At 45.5% G+C, this 20,222-nt stretch overlaps 1 protein-coding gene across 11 annotated transcripts in view; it reads left to right on the top strand.

Annotated features, from left to right (window-relative positions):
* Positions 1–20,222, top strand: part of LOC121291513 (ral guanine nucleotide dissociation stimulator-like) — a 167,380-nt gene that overhangs the window by 85,001 nt on the left and 62,157 nt on the right. For 10 of the 11 annotated variants that reach the window (XM_041212807.1, XM_041212811.1, XM_041212806.1 and 7 more), the window contains 2 exons: positions 8,925–9,032; positions 19,561–19,754. In XM_041212807.1, the coding sequence (XP_041068741.1) occupies positions 8,925–9,032; positions 19,561–19,754 (302 nt within the window). Of the gene's footprint in view, positions 1–451; positions 777–8,924; positions 9,033–19,560; positions 19,755–20,222 lie in introns of those variants that run through there. The other variant, XM_041212812.1, reaches the window with a different exon arrangement.

Below are 20,222 nucleotides of genomic sequence, written 5' to 3'. Positions count from 1 at the left end.
CCGATGCTGCCAGACCTGCTGAGTTTTTCCAGGTAATTCTGTTTTTGTTCTGCCTTAAAATAAACTAGCTAGCCTGACAGGAAGCGAGAGGGAGAGAGAGAGTGTGTCAAGAGAACAGGGCGAGAGAGAGGCTGCATCAAGGGGAAAGAAAGATAGAGAGCGCGAGTCAAAGGAGACATTAGAAAGAGTTTTAAGGGGATAAGAGCACCAATGAAAGAGAGAGAAAGCAAGTCAAGAGAAATAAAAAGAATTTTAAGAAGGTAAGACGGAGAGAGAGAGAATGGCAGAGAAATAGAGGGAGAAATTAAGAGAGAGAGAGACAATGGGAGATAAATAGAGAGAGGGGGAGATCCTGTTGGGGCAGGCTCTGTCTGTCTCCGAGCAGTCTGAGAGAATTTGATCACACGCCCCCCCCCCCCCCCCCCCCGCTGTTTGGCCATCCCATTGGCTCGGTCTCACTCTCCCAAAGTTTGGGTGAATCAGGCCCTCGTGAGTGTGTGTGTGTGTGTGTGTGTGTTTTCATACACTCGGAGCACAGATGCTGGGGAAGGAAACGGTGTTGGCAGCAGCTGGATTTGAATATCGAGAAGTGAGTCCAGTTTGGAGGAGAGGCAGCTGTGCACCTTGGACTGTGTGTCTGGACTGTCTTGGATTGGTGGAGGAAGAGGTCCTCCGGGCTTTCAGGTCGAGCCAGGCTTCCTCTGTGCACGACCGAGTGAGTGCGGCCGGGACTTTCGCTGGAGATGAAGACACGGTGGTATTACCATTTGCCCACGGTATGTATCGTGCGACGTGACTCTTGTACTTAACAAGCGACTGAATTCACTAGCCGCTGCAGCGTATCAGTCAATCCTGGTTCGCATAACGAGATTTCACCAGAGTGAGCCACTCACACGAGAGTGTCTTTATATGTATGCAGTACGGTCCGCACTCGGCACAATTTAACCTGAAAACGCACAACCCGTGAACACTACGATGTAACACACTGTAAACACTACGATACAACTCGGACATACACACACAGACTCTGAACATTGCAATCCGGGCACAAACAAATGTACGACATAACTCGGGTAACAAGTACCATAAACACTGCGATACAAACCCAGTATACGCACAGTGAACAACACCACAATGTCTGGCAGCTGCCAGACCTGCTGAGTTTTTCCAGGTAATTCTGTTTTTGTTTTGGATTTCCAGCATCCGCCGTTTTTTTTGTTTTTAATACCACAATGTAACTGCGCGCACATTATGGTAAAACTACGATGTAACCCGAGCACACGCATAGTGAGCACTAGCATGTAACTGGATAAATGCAATATAGACATTATGAATGGGTATGCACACTATAAGCACTACAATATAACCTGGGAACACATGGTGAACATTACGATGTAACTGGGTACATACCATGACAATATAATGCGGGAATGTACACCGTAAGTACTGCGATGTAACCGGGTACCTGCATCAAGAACACTCACCCGGACATAAACTGAACACCACGATGTAACCCAGTACACACACTTTGAACTCTGCGATGTAACCCAGTGCACACATATACTGTCAACACTGCGTTGTAACCTGGGCACACACTATAAGCACTACAATATAATCAGGGTACACACACTGAATATTACGACGTAACTGGGTACACACCATGAACACAACAATGTAACCTAGGCATGTACTGCGATGTAACCGGGTACATGCCCCGTGAACACTAACTTGGACACACAAACTGTAAATGCCATGATGTAGTCCAATACACACTTTGAACTCTGATGTAACCCAGTACACATGCATACTGTGAACACTGCTGTGTAATCCAGGTACACACCACAGACTCTATGATATAATCTGGGTACACAAACAGTGCGTGCTACTATGATTCAATCTGGGTGCACAAACCGTGATTACTACAATGTAACCCGTACACACACACACACACACACTGACCGCTACAATGTAACCTGCAAAGGCACACAGTGGTAGATGTAATTTAATATAGAGAACGTGTGAGGTAATGCATTTTGGCAGAAGGGATAGGGAGAGACAATCGGGTGCAAAGGAAATTTACCAGAATGGTTCTCGGGATGAGGGATTTTAGTTACAGCATTAGGTTGGAGAAGCTGGAGTTGTTTCCCTTAGAGCAAAGGAGACTGAGGGGAGATTTGATAAGAGGTGTACAAGATTATGACAGGTTTCGATAAGGTAGACAAAGAAAAGCTGTCCCCATTAAATTGATGATACAAGTTCTAGGAGCCTCAGATTTAGAGTTTTAGGCAAGAGGATGTAAGTATGACTGTATGGCTCAATGGCATTGTGAGCACTATGATGTAACAACAGCAGAACAACATATTTATATAGCAACTCTAACATAAAGCATCCCAAGGGTCTTTACAGGAGTATTATAGGACAAAATATGACACTGAGCCACATAAGGTGATATTAGGCCAAATGACCACCAGCTTGGTCAAAGAGGTTGGTTTTAAAGAGTGTCTTAAAGGGGGAAAGTGAGAGAGAGAGGAAATTCCAGAATCTAGGCAGCTGAAGGCATAGTACCATTGGTGGAGTGATTAAAATCAGAGGTGCTCAAGAGGCCAGAATGAGAGAGGCACAGATATCTCAGTGGAGATTGTAAGGCTGGCAGGAATTACAGTGATAAAGAGGGGCGCAGCCATGCAGAGATTTGAAAACAAGGATGAGAATTCTAAAATCAAGACATTGGTTGACTGGGAGCCAATGTGGATCAGCGGATGCAGGGGTAATAGGTGAATGCGACCGGATACAAGTTAAGACGTGAGAAACAGAGTTTTAGATGACATCAAGTTTATGGAAGATGGAATATGGGAGGTTGGCCAGGAGTGCATTGGAATGGTCAAGTCTGGAAGTAATGAAGGTGTGGAAGTGGGTTTCAGCAGCATATGAGCTGAGACAGGGATGAAGTTGGGTGATGTTATGGAGGTGAAAGTAGGCCATCTTAACTATGGCGCAAGTATGTGGTTGGAAGCTCATCTTGGGGTAAATATGACACTAAGGTTGTGAACAGGCTGGTTTATTATAGTCTGTAAAATAAGAACTAGGAGCAGGAGTAGACAATTCAACCCCTCGAGCCTGCCCCACCATTCATTACAATCATGGCTGATCTAATTTTGGCCTCAACTCCAATTTCCCACCCTCTCCCCATAACCTTTCAACCCGTTATTAATTAAAAATGTCTATCTCCTCCTTAAATTTATTCAGCATCCCAGCATCCACTGCACTCTGAGGTAGTGAATTCCACAGATTCACAACGCTTTGAGAAAAGTAATTCCTCCTCATCTCTGATTTAAATCTACCACCCCTTAGCCTAAAACTATGGCCTCTCATTCTAGAATGCCCCACAAGGGGAAACATTTGCTCCACGTTTACTTTGTCTATCCATTTTAGCATCTTACATACCTCAATTAGATCTCCTCTCATCCTTCTAAACTCTAACAAGTATAGGCCTAAACTGCTCAATCTCTCCTCATAAGACAAGCCCCGCATCTCTGGAATCAATCTAGTGAACCTCCTCTGAACCACCTCCAGTGCAACTACATCCTTCCTCAAGTAAGGGGACCAAACTGTGCACAGTACTCCAGGCGTGGTCTCACCAATGCCTTGTACAGTTGCAACAACACACCCCTATTTTTGTACTCTATTCCTTTAGCAATAAATGCCAAAATTCCATTTGCCTTCCTTATTATCTGCTGTACCTGCATACTAGCTTTCAGCGATTCATGCACAAGGACACCCATATCCCTCTGCACTGAAGCATTCTGAAGTTTCTCTCCATTTAAATAATAAGTCACCTTTTTATTCTTCCGACCAAAATGGATAACCTCGCACTTATCCACATTAAACTCCATCTGCCAAATTTTGGCCCATTCACCAAACCTGTTCATATCCATTTGTAAATTTCTTATTTCTTTCTTGCAACTTACTTTCCCACCGATTTTGGTGTAATCTGTAAATTTAGCTATAGTACCTTCTATCCCTGAATCCAAGTCATTAATATAGATTGTCAATAGTTGTGGCCCAAGGACCGAACCCTGTCGCACCCCACTAGTTACAGCTTGCCAGCCAGAAAAAGACCCATTTATCCCAACTCTCTGGTTTTTGTTGGTTAGTCAATCATCTGTCCAAGCTAATATATTACCTTTAACTCCATGTGATCTTACCTTGTGTATTAATCTTTTGTGCGGCACCTTATCAAAGGCCTTCTGGAAGTCCAGATATACTACATCAACAGGATGCCCATTAACCACGTTGCTTGTCATATCTTCAAAGAACTCTAGCAAATTAGTCAAACACAATTTACTCTTCATAAAAGCATGCTGCCTCTGATGGATTGCATTTTGACTTTCCAAATGCCCCATTACCACTTCCTTAATAATGGATTCCAATAATTTCCCAACAACAGATGTTAAACTAACTGGTGTATAGATTAATACTTTCTGCCTCCCCCCCCACTACTTTCTGCCTCCCCCCCCCACCCCCACAGCCCCACTCCCAACTCCACTTTTTGAATAAGGGTGTTATATTAGCATTTTTCCAATCCACTAGAACCTTTCCAGAATCCAGGGAATTTTGGAATATTATAGCCAAGCAGACCAAGGAAAGGGATGGATTTGGTAGCTAGAAAACAGGGTTTAAAATGGGGACCAAAAACAATAGCTTCAACCTTCCCAATATTTAATTGGAGGAAATTTCTGCTCATTCAATACTGGCTGTCAGATAAGCAGTCTGATAAGTTAGTATGCACACCACCGTAATAATTAACTTATAACCCAGGCACACCATGAACATTACACTGTAACTGGGTACACACAGTACATGCATGATGTATTCAGGGACACATCATGAATGCTATGATTTAACTTGGGTACACACACTGTGAACACCACTATGTACGCAGACACACACAATGAAACATTACTGTGTAATCTGGGGACATACTGCAAACACTACAAAGTAACCCAGGCACACACACACCGTGAACACTGTGAACACCGTGAGGTAATTGGGTGCACACACAATGAACACTACGATATAACTGGGTAGACACTCCGTGAATACTACAATGTAACCTGGGTAAACAGAGTATACATTACAATATAATCCGGACGCATATGCTATGAACACCACAATGTAACCTGGCAACACCCATTGAGCAATGAAATATAACCCAGGCACACAAGTTGGACTGCTTTTCTGTTCTATTTTGTTGTGTTATTTTTGACATGACAACCACAGAATCATATCTTTAGCTTTAACAAGTTCATGTTACACAATCCAGCATGAGGTACTCAGTCAAATCATACAACATATTTCTAGATAGTTATTTATAAGATTTTTTACTATTGAATTCATGATTCTCTGTAAGAACTTGGGCATCATGCTTCACTGTTCTAACCTGACTACAGCAAACAGTAATTTACTCAAATACGTAAATTCTACCTTTGATCTCTACATTCAATGCATACTAACAGTAAATTATAATACACCGAAAGACAGACAATGCAGACTTCAAATAACATGGAGCCAAGAAGATACACTCATGTTCATCTCAATCTCTCCCAGTGATTCTGTTTCCATGGCTATATGGTCCACTTAAGCTTTTCAATCCAATCAATGTGTCCCATATCTGAATCAGTGGCTTTCCCTCAATGAGGTCTGCTTCACGAAGTGTCTCTGTTCAGCAACTGAAAGCTGTTTTAAACCATCTTGTGCTCATCCCAGAGACAGTAAGTTACATTGAGACACATAGATATTGTAAACTTGTACTCCCAAAACAGACACCTTATGTAAAACAGGTACAGACAGCACGAACACTATCATTTAAGCTGGACACATGTCCAGTGAAAACTGCACTGTAACTCGGGCACTCATAATGTGAACACTACAATTCATCCTGGGCACACACACCATAAACAGTATAATGTAACCCAGGCGTGTGCACACACACAGGGAATACTACGATGTAACTAGGTACACATGCCATGATGTAACCTCAGCACGATGATGTAAGCGGGGGGGGGACACTGTGTACACTAGGATGTAACCCAGGAACATACTATGTGAACACAACAATGTAACTCAGGTACACATTCAGAGATTGCTGCAGTGTAACCTAAGCACACATGAATCCTAGTGTACCTAGACACACACACCATGAGCTCTATAATGTAAATAGGCACGCACGTTTTGTGAACATACTTGAGCACTATGATGTAACTGGGTATAGCATAATACGATGTAACTGGGTACGTACACCATTAAACTAAAATGTAACATAGTTAATGGTAATTAACCATAGTGTACGAGGGATTATAGGTATCTCTTTCTGTTGGAGAGAGAGAGAGAGTAGTTATATAGCTTGAAGGACACTATTCTGCATCAAGCACGGGGCAAAGAGGCAGCTCTCCAAGAACTATCTGTGCCATTGGCATCATTCTGCACCACATTCTAGCCATCTGGCTAACTGAGCTAACCAACCCCATAAAATAAGTACACACAGTGTAAACACTACAGCACATCCTGGATACACATACTATACTAATGTTCAGTGTGTAACTAGGTACACATGCCACAATATTACTGGGCATACTGACTGTGAATAGTACGATGTACCTAGACACACACACCATGAGCTCTGTAATGTAAATAGGCACGCACGTTTTGTGAACATACTTGCACTGTGATTGAACCCAGATATATTCATTCTGTTTAACTCAGGCATATAATCTTGTGACGGTGGGGGCAGAGGACAGTTGTTTTGAGATTGTAAAATGATTCTTTTCTGCCAGTCTTGCACTGTCCCTGAACAGGCAAATAATCACATAATACTTTGGCACAGGTGAACTTTATAGCACAAGCTCACTTACTGTCAAGGTGAACTGTGTCACATTGAGTTCACTTCCTGTAACATAGGTATATTACAGACAAGGTATATCACACTGAGTTCACTTCTTGTACAGGTGAACTACAATTGAATGCTTCACCTCCTGTACAGGTGAACTATATCACATCGAGTTCACTTCTTGGGCAGGTGAACTACAGTTCAATTCTTCACTTCCTGTACAGGTGAACTATATCACATCGAGTTCACTTCTTGTACAGGTGAACTACAGCTGAATGCCTTCACTTCCTATACAAGCATGAATGAATGGCTTCAGCCACTGAGCTGGCAACCATTTTTTTTATTGGAAGAATCCAAGTGGACAGTAATGCTTAGAGGTACATAGGAGCAGGGCATTCAGCCCCTCCAGCCTGTCCCGCCAATCAGTCAACTCTTGTTCAGTCTTAGAATTAATTTTTGATATTTTTGGAAAGCCTGGTCAGAAAATGGATGTGCATTATCACTGAACGCTGCTATAACTTGACTCAGGTCTTCACTAGGTTAATCCAGGGGCTGCATTGTTGATCTCTATTGTTCAGTCATCTTTCCTGTGAAACACTCCCAGATGTTTTACTACATTAAAGAGTCTGTATAAATACAAGTTGTTATTGTTGGCTCAGATGGAATGAGTTTGTGAAGTGCCACTTTCTTGTGGGAAATGGTAATAGGGTGTGTTTGTCTGAGTTTGGGATCGAGGCATGTTGCAGCAGGACTCCTAAACCAAAATTGTTCGAGAGATGAAGACCAAATTTTTAATGTGGCTCTGGAATGCAGCATCTGAAAGGGTGGTGGAAGTAGGTTCAATGATAATATTCAAAAGAAAATTTTATAAATACTTGAAGAAAAATTTGCAGACCAATGGGGAAAAGCAGGGGAGTGGGATTAATTGGACAGCTCATTCAAAGAGCCAGCACAGACACGATGGGCCAAATGGCCTCCTCCTTTCCAAGAGTTGTTTGAACAGGGAGGGGTCGGAAAGGAAGGAATGGGAATTCTGCTGATGTCATGCCAGCATGATGGGACAATCCTGGAGGATACTCGCTCCCATTGACTCTTTACAGCCATGTTGTGATGGGCTGAGTCACCTCTTCTGTGCTGTACTCTTTCATGATCTCTGTGCCAAGAATGGAGATGATATGGGCTTTATAACAGGCCGTGTTCACAAGGTGGGGCCAACAGTTCATTTGTGGGTTTGTGGGTTTTTACATCCATTTTATAGTGTGTGTCTGTTTGTGTTTGGGGCAGGCGGGTGTGGGAGGATGATGGTGGTGGGGGGAGAGTTGGGTGTCACGCCTGAACATCTGTCTCTGAGCTGAGCTTCCAACCTCAAATTCATGCCATCACTAAGGCTCCTTATTTCTACCTCTGTGACATCACCCAACTTCACCTTGTCTCATCTGCTGCTAAAACCCTCGTTCATGCCTTCATCACCTCTAGACTTGACTATCCCAACACGCTCCTGGCTCATCACCCACGTCCCATCCTCCATAAACTCGGTCATCTGAAACTCTGCTGCCTGTGCCCGAGCTTGCACCAAGTCCCGTTCCCCTGTCAACCGCTGTGAGCACTGACCTACATTGGCTCTCGGTCAAGCAACACCTTAATTTTAAAATTCCCATCCTCATTTTCAAATCCCTCCCTGGTCTCACCCCCTCTGTAAACTCCTCCAGCTCCACAAGCCTCAGAGATACCTTCACTCCTCTAATTCTTTCCTCTTGGTCATCTTTTATTTTCATTGCTGCATCTTAGGTGATCTTCAGCTACCTGGGGCCTGAACCTCTCCACTTCCCTACTTCGCCCTCCTTTAAGATACTCCTTAAAAAAACCCTCTTTCTTTGACCAAGCTTTTGGTCCTCTGATCTGACATCTCCTTATGTGGCTCAGTGTCATGTTTTCTTTTATATTTTTCCTGTGGAGCCTCTTGGGGTATTGTATTATCTTAAAAATGCTGTATATGTGTAAGTTTTTGTTGTGAGAGTAATTTATCTCCCTCTTCCAGTCCCCACAGTGCCTCAGCGAGGAGACAGTGGATGGGGCCGTTTATTCAGTGACGCAACGGCAAGTGCAGCTCCAGCAGGCAGCGAGCAAAGGGCAACAATGGCTGGGGGTAAGGACCATTCTTCTGAGCTTTCAGTAGGCCACAGGTAGTCACGCGAGCAGGGCGTTGATCTGGGCCCACACAGGTTATCTGTTTGGCCTCAGGCAGCTGCTGCTCAAAACAGCGCTGCTCCACACTCCATTTGGCAGAACAATTGACCAGAATTAGAATGGGTTGGCACAGCAGCACCCATTAGGCAAACCACATTGATGGCTTCAGCCCCCGAGGTGCTAGACTGGCTGATCAATGAAGCAATAAAGGGCCCTGCGACCTTCGAAAACAAGTTGCCTTCCATTTATTTACAGCACAAATACAGTTGGCCCAACTGCTCAGTGGTGTTTCAGCTTCACACAACTCTCCTCCCGCCTAACTTCATCTCATCACATGGATACTTCCTCTTAGAACCATGGAACCATAGTAAAGTTACAGCACAGAAGAAGGCCATTCAGCCCATCTTGTCCATGCCAGCCCGAGGACACCCAGGTGCCCTTTCTAAACCCACCTTCCTGCACCCGGCCCATAGTCCTGCAGCTTACAGCACTTTAGGTATAGATACAGGTACTTTTTAAAAGTTTAAAGTTTTTGCCTCCACTCTTCTCCCTTATGTATTTTTCTAGGTTCCCTTTAAATGCACCATACTGTTTGCTCTAAGCACTCCATGTGGCAGTGAGATCTACTTCCCCAGACATGGGTAAATAAAGATGCTTCACTGCAGCTCAGGCCCAAGGAGGGCTCTGCATTTGTGACCACCCCTCCCCCAGTGCCCAGCCATAATGTTGACACGGAAACCTCAGACGAGAGAGAGACTGCTGAAAATTGCTACCAACAGAAGTTGCTGTCAGTAGTCCTGAAGGAAGAGTGGCGGGAGGCCCCATGGTATCTCAGCATTCACTGACTTCAGACGAGCAGCAATCACTTGGGATCCTCAGGGAGGCGATTGATGGAACTGCCCAAAGAAATGGCAAAAAGTGGCCACTTGGGGCACGGGAGCGTTGGTAGTTCGATGTGGATGGAGCATCCAGAGATCCCTGAAATTTATCTTGTATTTTTAACCAACCATTTCTTCTTCTGAAAGAATCAGCCTTATTTCACTTCACACTGGCTCTCAGTCTGGCACTGCCTCAGGTTTAAAATTCTCCACCTTAGTTTCCAAATCCCTCCATGGCCTCGCTCCTGTTAAATTCTCCAGCCCACAGCCCTCCAAGATATCATTGAAGGTGGCTGGACAGGTTAGAAAGCGGCAAATAAAGCAGACGGGATCGTGGGCTTTATAAACAGAGGCATCAAGCACAAAAACGAGGAAGTTATGAAAAACCTTTATAAAGCCCTGGTCTGGCCTCAGCTGCAATTTTGTGTCTAGTTCTTGGCACCGCACTTCAGGAAGGATGTGAAGGCATCAGAAGAGGCAGCAGAAAAGATTCACGTGAATGGTTTACAGGGTGAGGAACTTCAGTTACGTGGTTGGACTAGAGAAACTGGAGAAGCTTAGAGAAGGGATGGTCAAAAGATATTTGATTGCGGCGTTCAAAATCATGACAGGTCTGGACTAAGTAAATGGGGGAAAAATTGTTCTGGCGGAATGCCAGACTGCTCCAATTTAAGGTGATTGGCCAAGAATCAACAGGGACAGGAGGGTGAGCTATTTTTATGCATTGGGTGGTAAGGATCCAGAATGCACTAGCTGAGTGTGTGGTGGAGGCAGATTCAATCGATGCCGCCAAAAGAGGATTGGACAATTATTTGAAGAGAAAAACTTTCTGGGAAAATTGGCGGGTGAGCGGAACGGGGTGAATTGTGCTTGCAGGAAGCTGGCATGGGCAGGACAGGCAGGATGGGCTCCTGCTCTGGTATAAACCCTATGATTGTATGATATCTGCACTCATCTAGTTCTGGCCTCTTGAGTGCCCCTGATTTTATTCGCTCCACTATTGCTGGCTGTGCTTTCAGTTGCCTGGGCTTTAAGCTTTGAAATTCTCCTCTTGACATTCAGTGGCATTACTGCCGCTGAATACTATCACTATCAGCAACCTGGGGATACCATTGACCAGAAACTGAACTGGAACAGTTATATAAATACTGTAGCCACAAGGGCAGGTCAGAGACTGGGAATTCTGTGGTGAGTAACCCACCTCCTGACTCCCCAAAGCCTGTCCACCATCCACGTGGCACAAGTCAGGAGTGGGATGGGATACTCGCTACTTGCTTGGATGGGTGCAGCTCCCACAACACTCAAGAAGCTTGACAACATCCAGGACAGAACTTGATTGCCCGCTTGATTGGCACCCCATCCACAAACATTCACTCCCTCCACCACTGAGGCACAGTAGCAGCAGTGTGTACCATCTGCAAGATGCACTGCAGCAACTCACTAAGGTTCCTTCGATAGCACCTTCCAAACATGCGACCACTACCATCTAGAAGGACAAGGACAGCAGATATATGGGAACACCACCACCTGCGAGTTCGCCTCCAAGTCACACACCATCCCAACTTGGAAATATATCACCATTCCTTCACGGTCACTGGGTCGAAATCCTGGAACTTCCTTCCTAATAGCACTGTGGGTGTAGCTACACCACATAGACTGCAGGGGTTCAAGAAGGTAGCTCCTCACCACCTTCTCAAGGGCAATTAGGGATGGGCAATAAACACTGGTCAAGCCAGTGAAGCCCACATCCGATGAATGAACATAAAAGAAAACTTCCTTTCCTAAACTTGTCTGTCGCTCTACCTATCTTACATCTCTCCAGCTATTTCCTTATGTAGCTTGGTGTGAAATTGAGAATCACTCCTGTGAAAGTGCCTTGTGATATCTCTTGTCCAAGTCACTCACCATCCTGACTTGGAAATATATCGCCGTTCCTTCACTGTCACTGGGTCAAAATTCTGGAGCTCCCTCCCTAACAGCATTGTGGGTGTACCTACACCACATGGACTGCAGCGGTTCAAGAAGGCAGCTCACCACCACCTTATCAAGAGAAATTAGGGATGGACAATAAATGCGGTCCCAGCCAGTGAAGCTCACATCCTGTGAATGAATAATAATAAAAAAATCACTATGTCAGGGACACAATAGAAATTTAGTTGTTTTTGATGGAACACATACATAATAAATATTCTTCTAGATATATTATCAGAGCATGCTGGAAATACTCAGCTAGTCTGGTATCATCTGTGGAGAGAGATAAAATAAATTTCTGTCTATTGCAGACTTTTTAAAAATGTTCTCATTCATAATAAAATTTCTACCACATTTGCATGCCTTTAACTACATAATCCCTTATAAAAACAAACATTTCCTTCGAGTGCTTAATCCTTATCAAAAAAACATTTAATTCAATGTCTTAATCCCTTATGAAAATAAACATTTGAATTCATGGTCCCACTTCAAAGAGTGTATTACCACTTATAGCTGTCAAACTGTGAAGTGGCAGGCACCCCACTGTAATAATGGAATATTGTGAACTTAGTCCATAATGGAAGCCCTTAGGCTTATGCCAACAGACCCATGTGAAATAGCAAGCAACGTTTTGATTAATACAGTTATTTCAAAGATTCTAAGGGCTGGAGTTTTAAAAACCTTGGCAGCTTGACAGCTGCTTTTGACAACTTTCCTGACAGTTCCAATGAGTTTGTGCAATTTTTACGCACATTCATGTCCATGGTTAATAACCCCGAAGGGCAGCTTACCTCTCCCAAAGGGCACCCATCCCTCCCCAAAGGTGTCCTGGGTCCATATCCAAAGGGATACCTCCCTCTCCAAAAGGGTATCCCACCTCTCCAAAGGACTCTGCAAAGTTTAGACCTGCTCCTGCCAGGTTTAATCTGTACATTTTCCACTCCTGACTAATAAAAATCAGACATGACTTGAGGCAGCTGCTGTTTTATATGGGCGGCTGCCTCCGTGAAGCACACATGGCAAATCCCAACCCAGCCCCACTCCTGCCCCCGCAAAAATGGCAGCTGCTGCGTTCGGGGGTGGGAATCCTGGATTTCAGCCGCCTCCACCATTTTCTCAATGTTGCAAAATTCCAGGCCAACATTTCAGATCAATGACCTTTCGTCAGAACTAAAAGATGAGAGACAGAACAGGTTCTATGCAATTTTGAAGATAAGCAAAGCGGGGGTGGGGGGAGGCTTGGAAAAAGAAAAACAGGAAATGTCTTTGATAGGGTAGAAAGCAGGGAAGGTTCACTGCCAAAGAGATGATAGTACAAGGCAAAAGAAGGTGGAAACGCAACCAGTACAGAAACAGAAAATGGGTCCAGAGGAGGTGTAAATGGCAGCAGGTGAGCTATTACCAGCTCCTGCTCTCTGGAAAAAAGTGGGGATAGTGGTTATGGTGTGAAATTGTTGCACTTGATGGTGAGTGCAAAAGGTTGTAAAGGGTTCTTCCAGGGGAAGCAACGGCTGTTGTTCGACCAGTGCAAACCAGTTATTTGAGCTTGTCACTGAATGGTCACTGAAATATAAGACCATAAGAAATAGGAGCAGGAGTAGGAGTAGGCTATTCAGCCCCTCGAGCCTGATCTGCCAGTCAATAAAATCATTGTGGCCCTAACTCTACTTTCCTGACGGTGCACCCAGTCGCCACCACCAACACCCCCACCCACAAAATAACCCTTCACTCCCTTGTCAATAAAAGTATCTATTTTACTCAGTCTTGAATATATTCAATGGCCCAGCCTCCACTGTTCTCTGGGGAAGAGAATGCCAAACACTAACAACTCTCTGAGAAGAAATTTCTCCTCATCTCTGTCTTAAATGTCTTTAAGCCTTGCAAGCTGGTTTTGAACTCCCTGCTCTCCCCCTCTGCCAAAAGCAAAAATCTTTTTAGTGTATACCCTGTCAAGCCCCCTCAGAATCTTACATGTTTCAGTAAGATCACCTCTCATTCTTCTAAACTCCAAGGGGTATAGCGCTGCCTGCTCAGCCTTTTCATCATAAGACAATCCCTATATCCCAGGAATCATCCCAGTGAACCTTCCCTGAACTGCTTCCAATACAAGTATGTCCCTCCTTAAGTAAGATGGCCAAGACTGTACACAGTAGTCTAGGGGTGGAACTTTCCACCAGTAGGATTTTATGGTTGCGCCGAAATCTGTGGGACTTTTGAATGGTTTTGCGGCCCTGCCCGCGCACCATGATGGGGCTGTAAAATTCCACCTCAGGTGTGGTGTCACCAATGCCCTGTACTGTTGTAGCAAGACGTCCCTCCTTTTATACTGCACACGCCTTGCAATAAAAGCCGACATTCAGTTTGCCTTCCTAATTACGTGCTGTGCCTTCATGCTAACTTTTTGTGATTCATACATGAGGACTCACAAATCCCCTGTGTTCAGCACTCTGCAGTCTCTCGCCAGTGAATTGCAGCAAAGTTACTGACTGATCAGCGGCATATAACCTGCGCACGGATCCGCGCTTTAATTGGGGATTTTCCTCGTCCCTCTCTCTGGGTCTGACTGATCAAGCTCGATTACAACTATGAGCAAGCAACTCCATTACCATTGTATCATGCAGCAGCTACCAGGGCAGCAGAAGGTAAATTGCTTAGCCTGTGGTCTCTTTTCCTCTGCCACTTCTTTGCCGTTGTCCTTCTCTTCCATCTCCCTTTATTGGCCTTGTTAGATGGCTGGAAGTAATAATGGGTGGGAGAAACCTGGTCCCACCCACCACAGGGATCATCCGGTCCCGTCCAAAGCCAATGGACTTTTGGCTGGGCCGTCCAATCTCCCTTGGCGGACCCCACCATGACAGGGCCGGAGAATCCCGGTCAATGTTTTGACTCAAAGCTTGTTGCGAAATTCCTATTGGACAATTGGACTTTTTGAAGGTCCGCCCCTCTCCAACTCCTGCTGACTGAATACACTCTTGCCTTCAACACTGGTGGGTGCTGTTTCTGCCAACCTTGTCTCCAAGTTAAAAGGAAGGAGAGCAGGAGATGCTGGTGGCAGTTTTCTCCTGCCCTCACCCCAGTGGCATTTTGACCTGGCAATGTAAAACCTCAGTACACCAGCATGTGTTCAACAGGCAAAGAGATAATTATCTGTGGCCAATTTTTGCCTTCCCCACCCATCCCAGGCCCCACCTTACACACTTAGTTTGATGCCTTTGGAATGTCTTCATGCTTTCCTGTGCATGAAGGCAGCCAGCCATTGCTGATGAGACACACGCGATGAGACTTTGCCTGTCTGGACTCCAATCTGACACGAACACGTTCATCTTTGCTCGCTTGGATTGTCCCTTTAAATACTGCCCTCGTAATCGCGTCATGTGGGTACACATTGCATCCACTGCCGCTGATTGGGTCGGAGAAGCCAGGGAACAAAGGGGCTGCATTTTAAAAAGTCATCAACAGATGCGCTGAACTTAGCCTCCGGGTTTCCCGCGTGTTCGGACCCCACCAAACTTCCCTGCTCCCAGTGCGACCCAAACTTCAAATAATGTCATGAGCCTGGATTTTAAGAAGTGTCCTAGCACCAAAATTTACCCCTCAAGCAACCTCGCCGAAATTGATTATTGGGTCATTATGTCTCCGTGGGATCTTACTGTGTACAAATTTACTGCTGTTTCCCTTACATTGCAACAGTGAGAGCACTTCAAAAGTACATCGTTGGCTGTACTGAGGTCACTAAAACACTACATAAAGGCCACGTTTCTCCAATGCAAAGAGAATCTCGCGGGGTGAGAGACTTGGGACTGGGTGAAGAAGGAAAATCGGAGTTTATGTAGAGCCTCCAGGATTGAACCAAAGTGACCCACAGCCAACAAATGGCTTTTCGAAGTGTAATCACTGTTGCCAGGCCGACAGACAATTTATGCACAGTAAGATCCTACTAATGTTGATGGGCATAATTGCCCAGCTCATTGGTTCTGCTAATGATGACTGAGGGGTAACTGTTGACCAGTTAGAATTCAAGAATCATGGAAAGTTAATGCACAGAAGGAGGCCATTTGACCTGATGGCTCTCTGAAAGAGCAGTTGTACCCCACAACTCCCTGCTTTTTTTCTCCCCCCACCAACCGTAATGCTGGAAGTTCCTCATCCGCAGGCACTTGTTTATGATTGACTTTCATCACTTTTTCAGGGACAGGGTTCCAGATCCCGACAGCTTTCCGACTGAAACGAATTTTCCTCACCTCCCCTCTCGAGCTTCCGCCAGTGTTTTGAAATCTGTGGTCATTTCCACACCACCTACCCGCCCGCCCAAACTTCCCTGCTCTTCATTGCAAGGGTGTGGTGGTATCTTTCAGGCCCACTCGTACTGGGGGGAAGCCTCAGTTTAACGTCTCAGGTGGACGAGCGCATCTCAAGCGTGCTGGCCTTGTGTGCTCAAGTCCTTTGAATGAGCCTCGGTCCCTACATTGCCCCGCCTCACTGCTAGGTAAACGATTAAGATTAAGAAAAGTCAGTCACGTGACCGAGCTCAACTTCATCTTGCCAACGCAGCTCGCATTCCCCACGCACTCCCACCCCGAGCCTGTTTGGAACTGCTCTTTGCTGGAGTGTCACAAGACTTCGCTTTGCTTTGTGCCTCATTTGCATTTTCTCTTTGCAAAATCCTGCAGTGCAGATCAACTGTGCTTTGATTTTGCACCCAGGGGAATAATCACTTTATTCATCGCAGTCCACTGCTTTCAGTCACCCATTGCACCTGCAGGAAGGAGCCCTCTTAAATGTCATGGGATCTGAATCATAACATTTAGTTAATGAGTGACTGCTGACTTCCAGCTCAGCCTCCGGGCTCTGTTTCAATTCTGCTTAAGCTACCCAGCTGCATTTATATAGTACCTTTAATGTAGTAAATCGCCCAAGGTGCTTCACAGGGATGGAGATATCAGACAGAATTTGACACCAAGCCACACAAGGAGATATTAGGACAGATGACCAAAGCCTTGGTCAAAAAGGTAGGTTTAAAGAAGCATCTTAAAGAGGGGAGGGGGGAGACAGGTAGAGAAACAGAGAAGTTTAGGGAGGGAATTCAAAAGCTTGGGCCCAGGCAGCTGAAGGCATGGCCACCAGTAGTGGAATGATTAACATCAGGGATGCACAAGAGGCCAGAAATGAAGGGTTGTAGATATCTCAGAGGGTTGTGTGACTGAAGGAGGATAGAGAGATAGGGAGGGGGTGAGGCAATGGAGGGATTTGAGCATGAGGGCAAGATTTTTTTTTACATTTGAGGAATGGCTTTTGCAGGAGCCAGTGTAGGTGGGGAAACACGGGGAGATGGACGAAATACGATTTGGTGCGACTTAGGGGAGGGGCAGCAGAGTTTAGACCTGAGGAAGTGTGAGGTGCTGGGGTCTTGAGGAGTGACAAATGAGCTGGACTGAGCCCAGCTCCTCCATCCAGCCTATTCTGCGCACACTTTTTGAGTTGTTTTCCTATCGGTTCTGGGCTTTCAACTCCTGCTACAAGGGTCTTACTCACACAGGTAGCCCCTGACCTCAAAGTTAAACTTGTCAGATAAACCGAAGGAAGGTCTTAAGTCTGCCAACTCAGCCTGGGTGTATTTCTGGAGGATTCATTACACAAAGTCTTGCCGCCCAATGACTCTCCCCCACCCATTCTCCACCAATGGTCGGCTGACACGCCCATCAGCTGGGAGCACTATCTTCTTGTCCAATTAGAAACTGAACGAACCTTTCCCACATTATAGCAGCAACTCCATTGGCTGCAACCAAAATCACCCTGGGATGTCCTTACATCAAGTACAAGTCTTTCTTCCTTGGACTCAAGTGGGTGATTTTTGACTGTGAAGCAGCCGTTTTCTAAAGTCCAATCATTTTATTGCTCAGAAAAAAACACACTCAAAGAAAATGAGAAGGAAAATGGGCATTTTTTTTTCAAAAAAAGCCCTTATAATTTTCTCCCTTGGTGTTTTCTCACAGCAATATCCTGGAGATTAATCTTTAAATGCTGAAGACTCCAGGGCAACCCTGGAGTAGTTGGCATTCCTTAGAGGGCCTGGGCACTGCGATGAATGGGCTAGAAGTCTTCTGCCTTTGAGGAGTTTGACAAACCGGGCAGCGCTTGAAACCAGGTTAAAAACAGCAACTTGTTCCTCGGCGCTTCCCTGCGAGTTAAACCACTTGGCTGCTTCGGGAACCTTATTTACTCTCCTCCCAAACTGCGGGGCCAATGCTCCCTTCAGTGTGAGATCCTCTGTTGGCTAAGTGCTGTGGCCCAGCCTGCCAACTCTTGTGAGGAGATATTCCTGGAGCTTGCATCACATATCCCCCTGCCTCTCATCAGTAAAATAATTTTAAATTTAATACAAATTCTTCAATATTTTGATAACTAATCATCAAAAGAGTTCCAAGAAAATTAAATTAAAAAAAAAACACCTTTTAATTACCCCTGGGGGTGGGGAAGAGGATATTGCTCGCTGCAGTGTCCTGGAGATCAACCTTTAATTCTTGGAGACTCAAGGGCAGTTCTGGAGAGTTGGCAACCCTAGCTGTGTCTCTTCTCCCACCGGGCTAAAGGTTTACATTCTCCCTTACAAGCAGAGGAATCATTCTGTGACGTTACATTGGTGATCTTAAGAACATAAGAAATAGGAGCAGGAGTAGGCCATTTAGCCCACCGTTCAGTAAGATCATGGCTGATCCCACTGCCTCAACTCCACTTTCCCACTTAATCTGCATATATCTGAATTCTATTTGTGCCCAAAAACTTATTGATCTCATGTCTTGAATATTCTTAATAACTGAGCCTCCACAGCTCTCTAGGGGGTGTGGAATTCCAAAGATTCATCACAACCCTCTGAGTGAAGAAAGTCCTCCTTGTCTCAGCCCAGAATGTCTGACTCCCTTACCCTGAGATTGTGTCCCTTATTTCTAGACTCTCCAGCCAGTGGGAAGCAGTGTCTCAGCACCTAGCCTGCCAAGCCCTCTAAGAATTTTATATATTTCAATGAGATCCCTTCTTCTAGAACCTCTTTGCCTATTCTGAAGAAGTCATATTGGACTCGAAACATCACCTCTGTTTCTCTCTCCACAGATGCTGCCAGACCTGCTGAGTTTTTCCAGAGCTTCCTGCTTTCATTCCTCTCCACTGAACTCTAGAGAGAATGGACCTATTCGACTCAGTCTGTCTCGATAGGACAATCCCCTCATCCCATGAACCAATCTTTGTTGCACCCTATCTAAGCCAAGTATGTTCTTCCTTACAGTAATACCGATTGCCCCGCCACCTCTATCGCAAGGTACTTCCTACCCAACCCAGAGGACATACATCTCCGGCTGGCTGGGCCTCCAGGCCTCGCCTCATGAGTTGGGCCCTGTGGAGAGAGCAGCCATCATGCTGGGTTACACTTGCCTCCAATGGCCTTAGCAGGGCAGACCTCCCTCAGTATGGGATTGTCTCATCTGAAAGACAGCACCCCCGACAGTGCTGCCCGGTGCTGGTGCCCCGAAGGCCCTCCGTGTTGGTTCCATGACAGCATGTTGCCCGTTCGGTGTTGGCCACGAGCCCTGTCTGTTCACGTCGTGTCTGGCTTAGCTTTTCACCATTGCAATTTGTGCCCTCCAGATGGAAAACGAGTTGGTTGGCACCACGTGCGAAACAGTTAAAATCCGGTCGATCAAGGTCGGAACGCTCGAGAAGATTGTGCAGCACCTCCTTGAGGCCTTTGATTGCGGTGACCCCTCTTACGTCTCTGTCTTCCTTGCCACCTATCGAGCCTTCACTACGACCCAGGAGGTTCTGGAACTGCTGCTCAACCGGTAGGCAAATATCATGGTGTCATAGAGAAGAGAATAAGACTTGCATTTATATAACACCTTTCAGGACATCCCAGGGTGCTTTACAGCCAATGGAGTATTTTTGAAGTGTAGCCATTGCTGTATTGTAAGAAACCCAGCAGCCAATTTGTGTGCAGCAAAACCCCACCAACAACAGCAATTTGATAATGACTAGGTCAATTGTTTCGATGGATAAATGATTTTCCAGGACACTGGGGATTAACCCCCTTGCGCTTCTGCAAAATCATGCCGAGGGATCTTTTACATCAGCTGAAAGGGCAGACGGGGGTTCAGTTTAACACCTCGGGCAAGAGGCGACGCCGCCAACAATGCAGCACTCCCTTGGTGCTGCACTGGACCGACAGCCTAGATTTTTATGCACAAGTCTCTTGAGTGGGGCTTGAGCTCACAGCCCATAACATGCAGCAAAAATAGAAGGCCATTCAGCCC

The sequence above is a fragment of the Carcharodon carcharias genome, chromosome 19 (assembly GCF_017639515.1).
Source record: "Carcharodon carcharias isolate sCarCar2 chromosome 19, sCarCar2.pri, whole genome shotgun sequence".
Classification (NCBI taxonomy): domain Eukaryota; kingdom Metazoa; phylum Chordata; class Chondrichthyes; order Lamniformes; family Lamnidae; genus Carcharodon; species Carcharodon carcharias.
The sequence above is the reverse complement of the archived record's forward strand: the minus strand, read 5'-3'. Positions and strand labels throughout refer to the sequence as shown.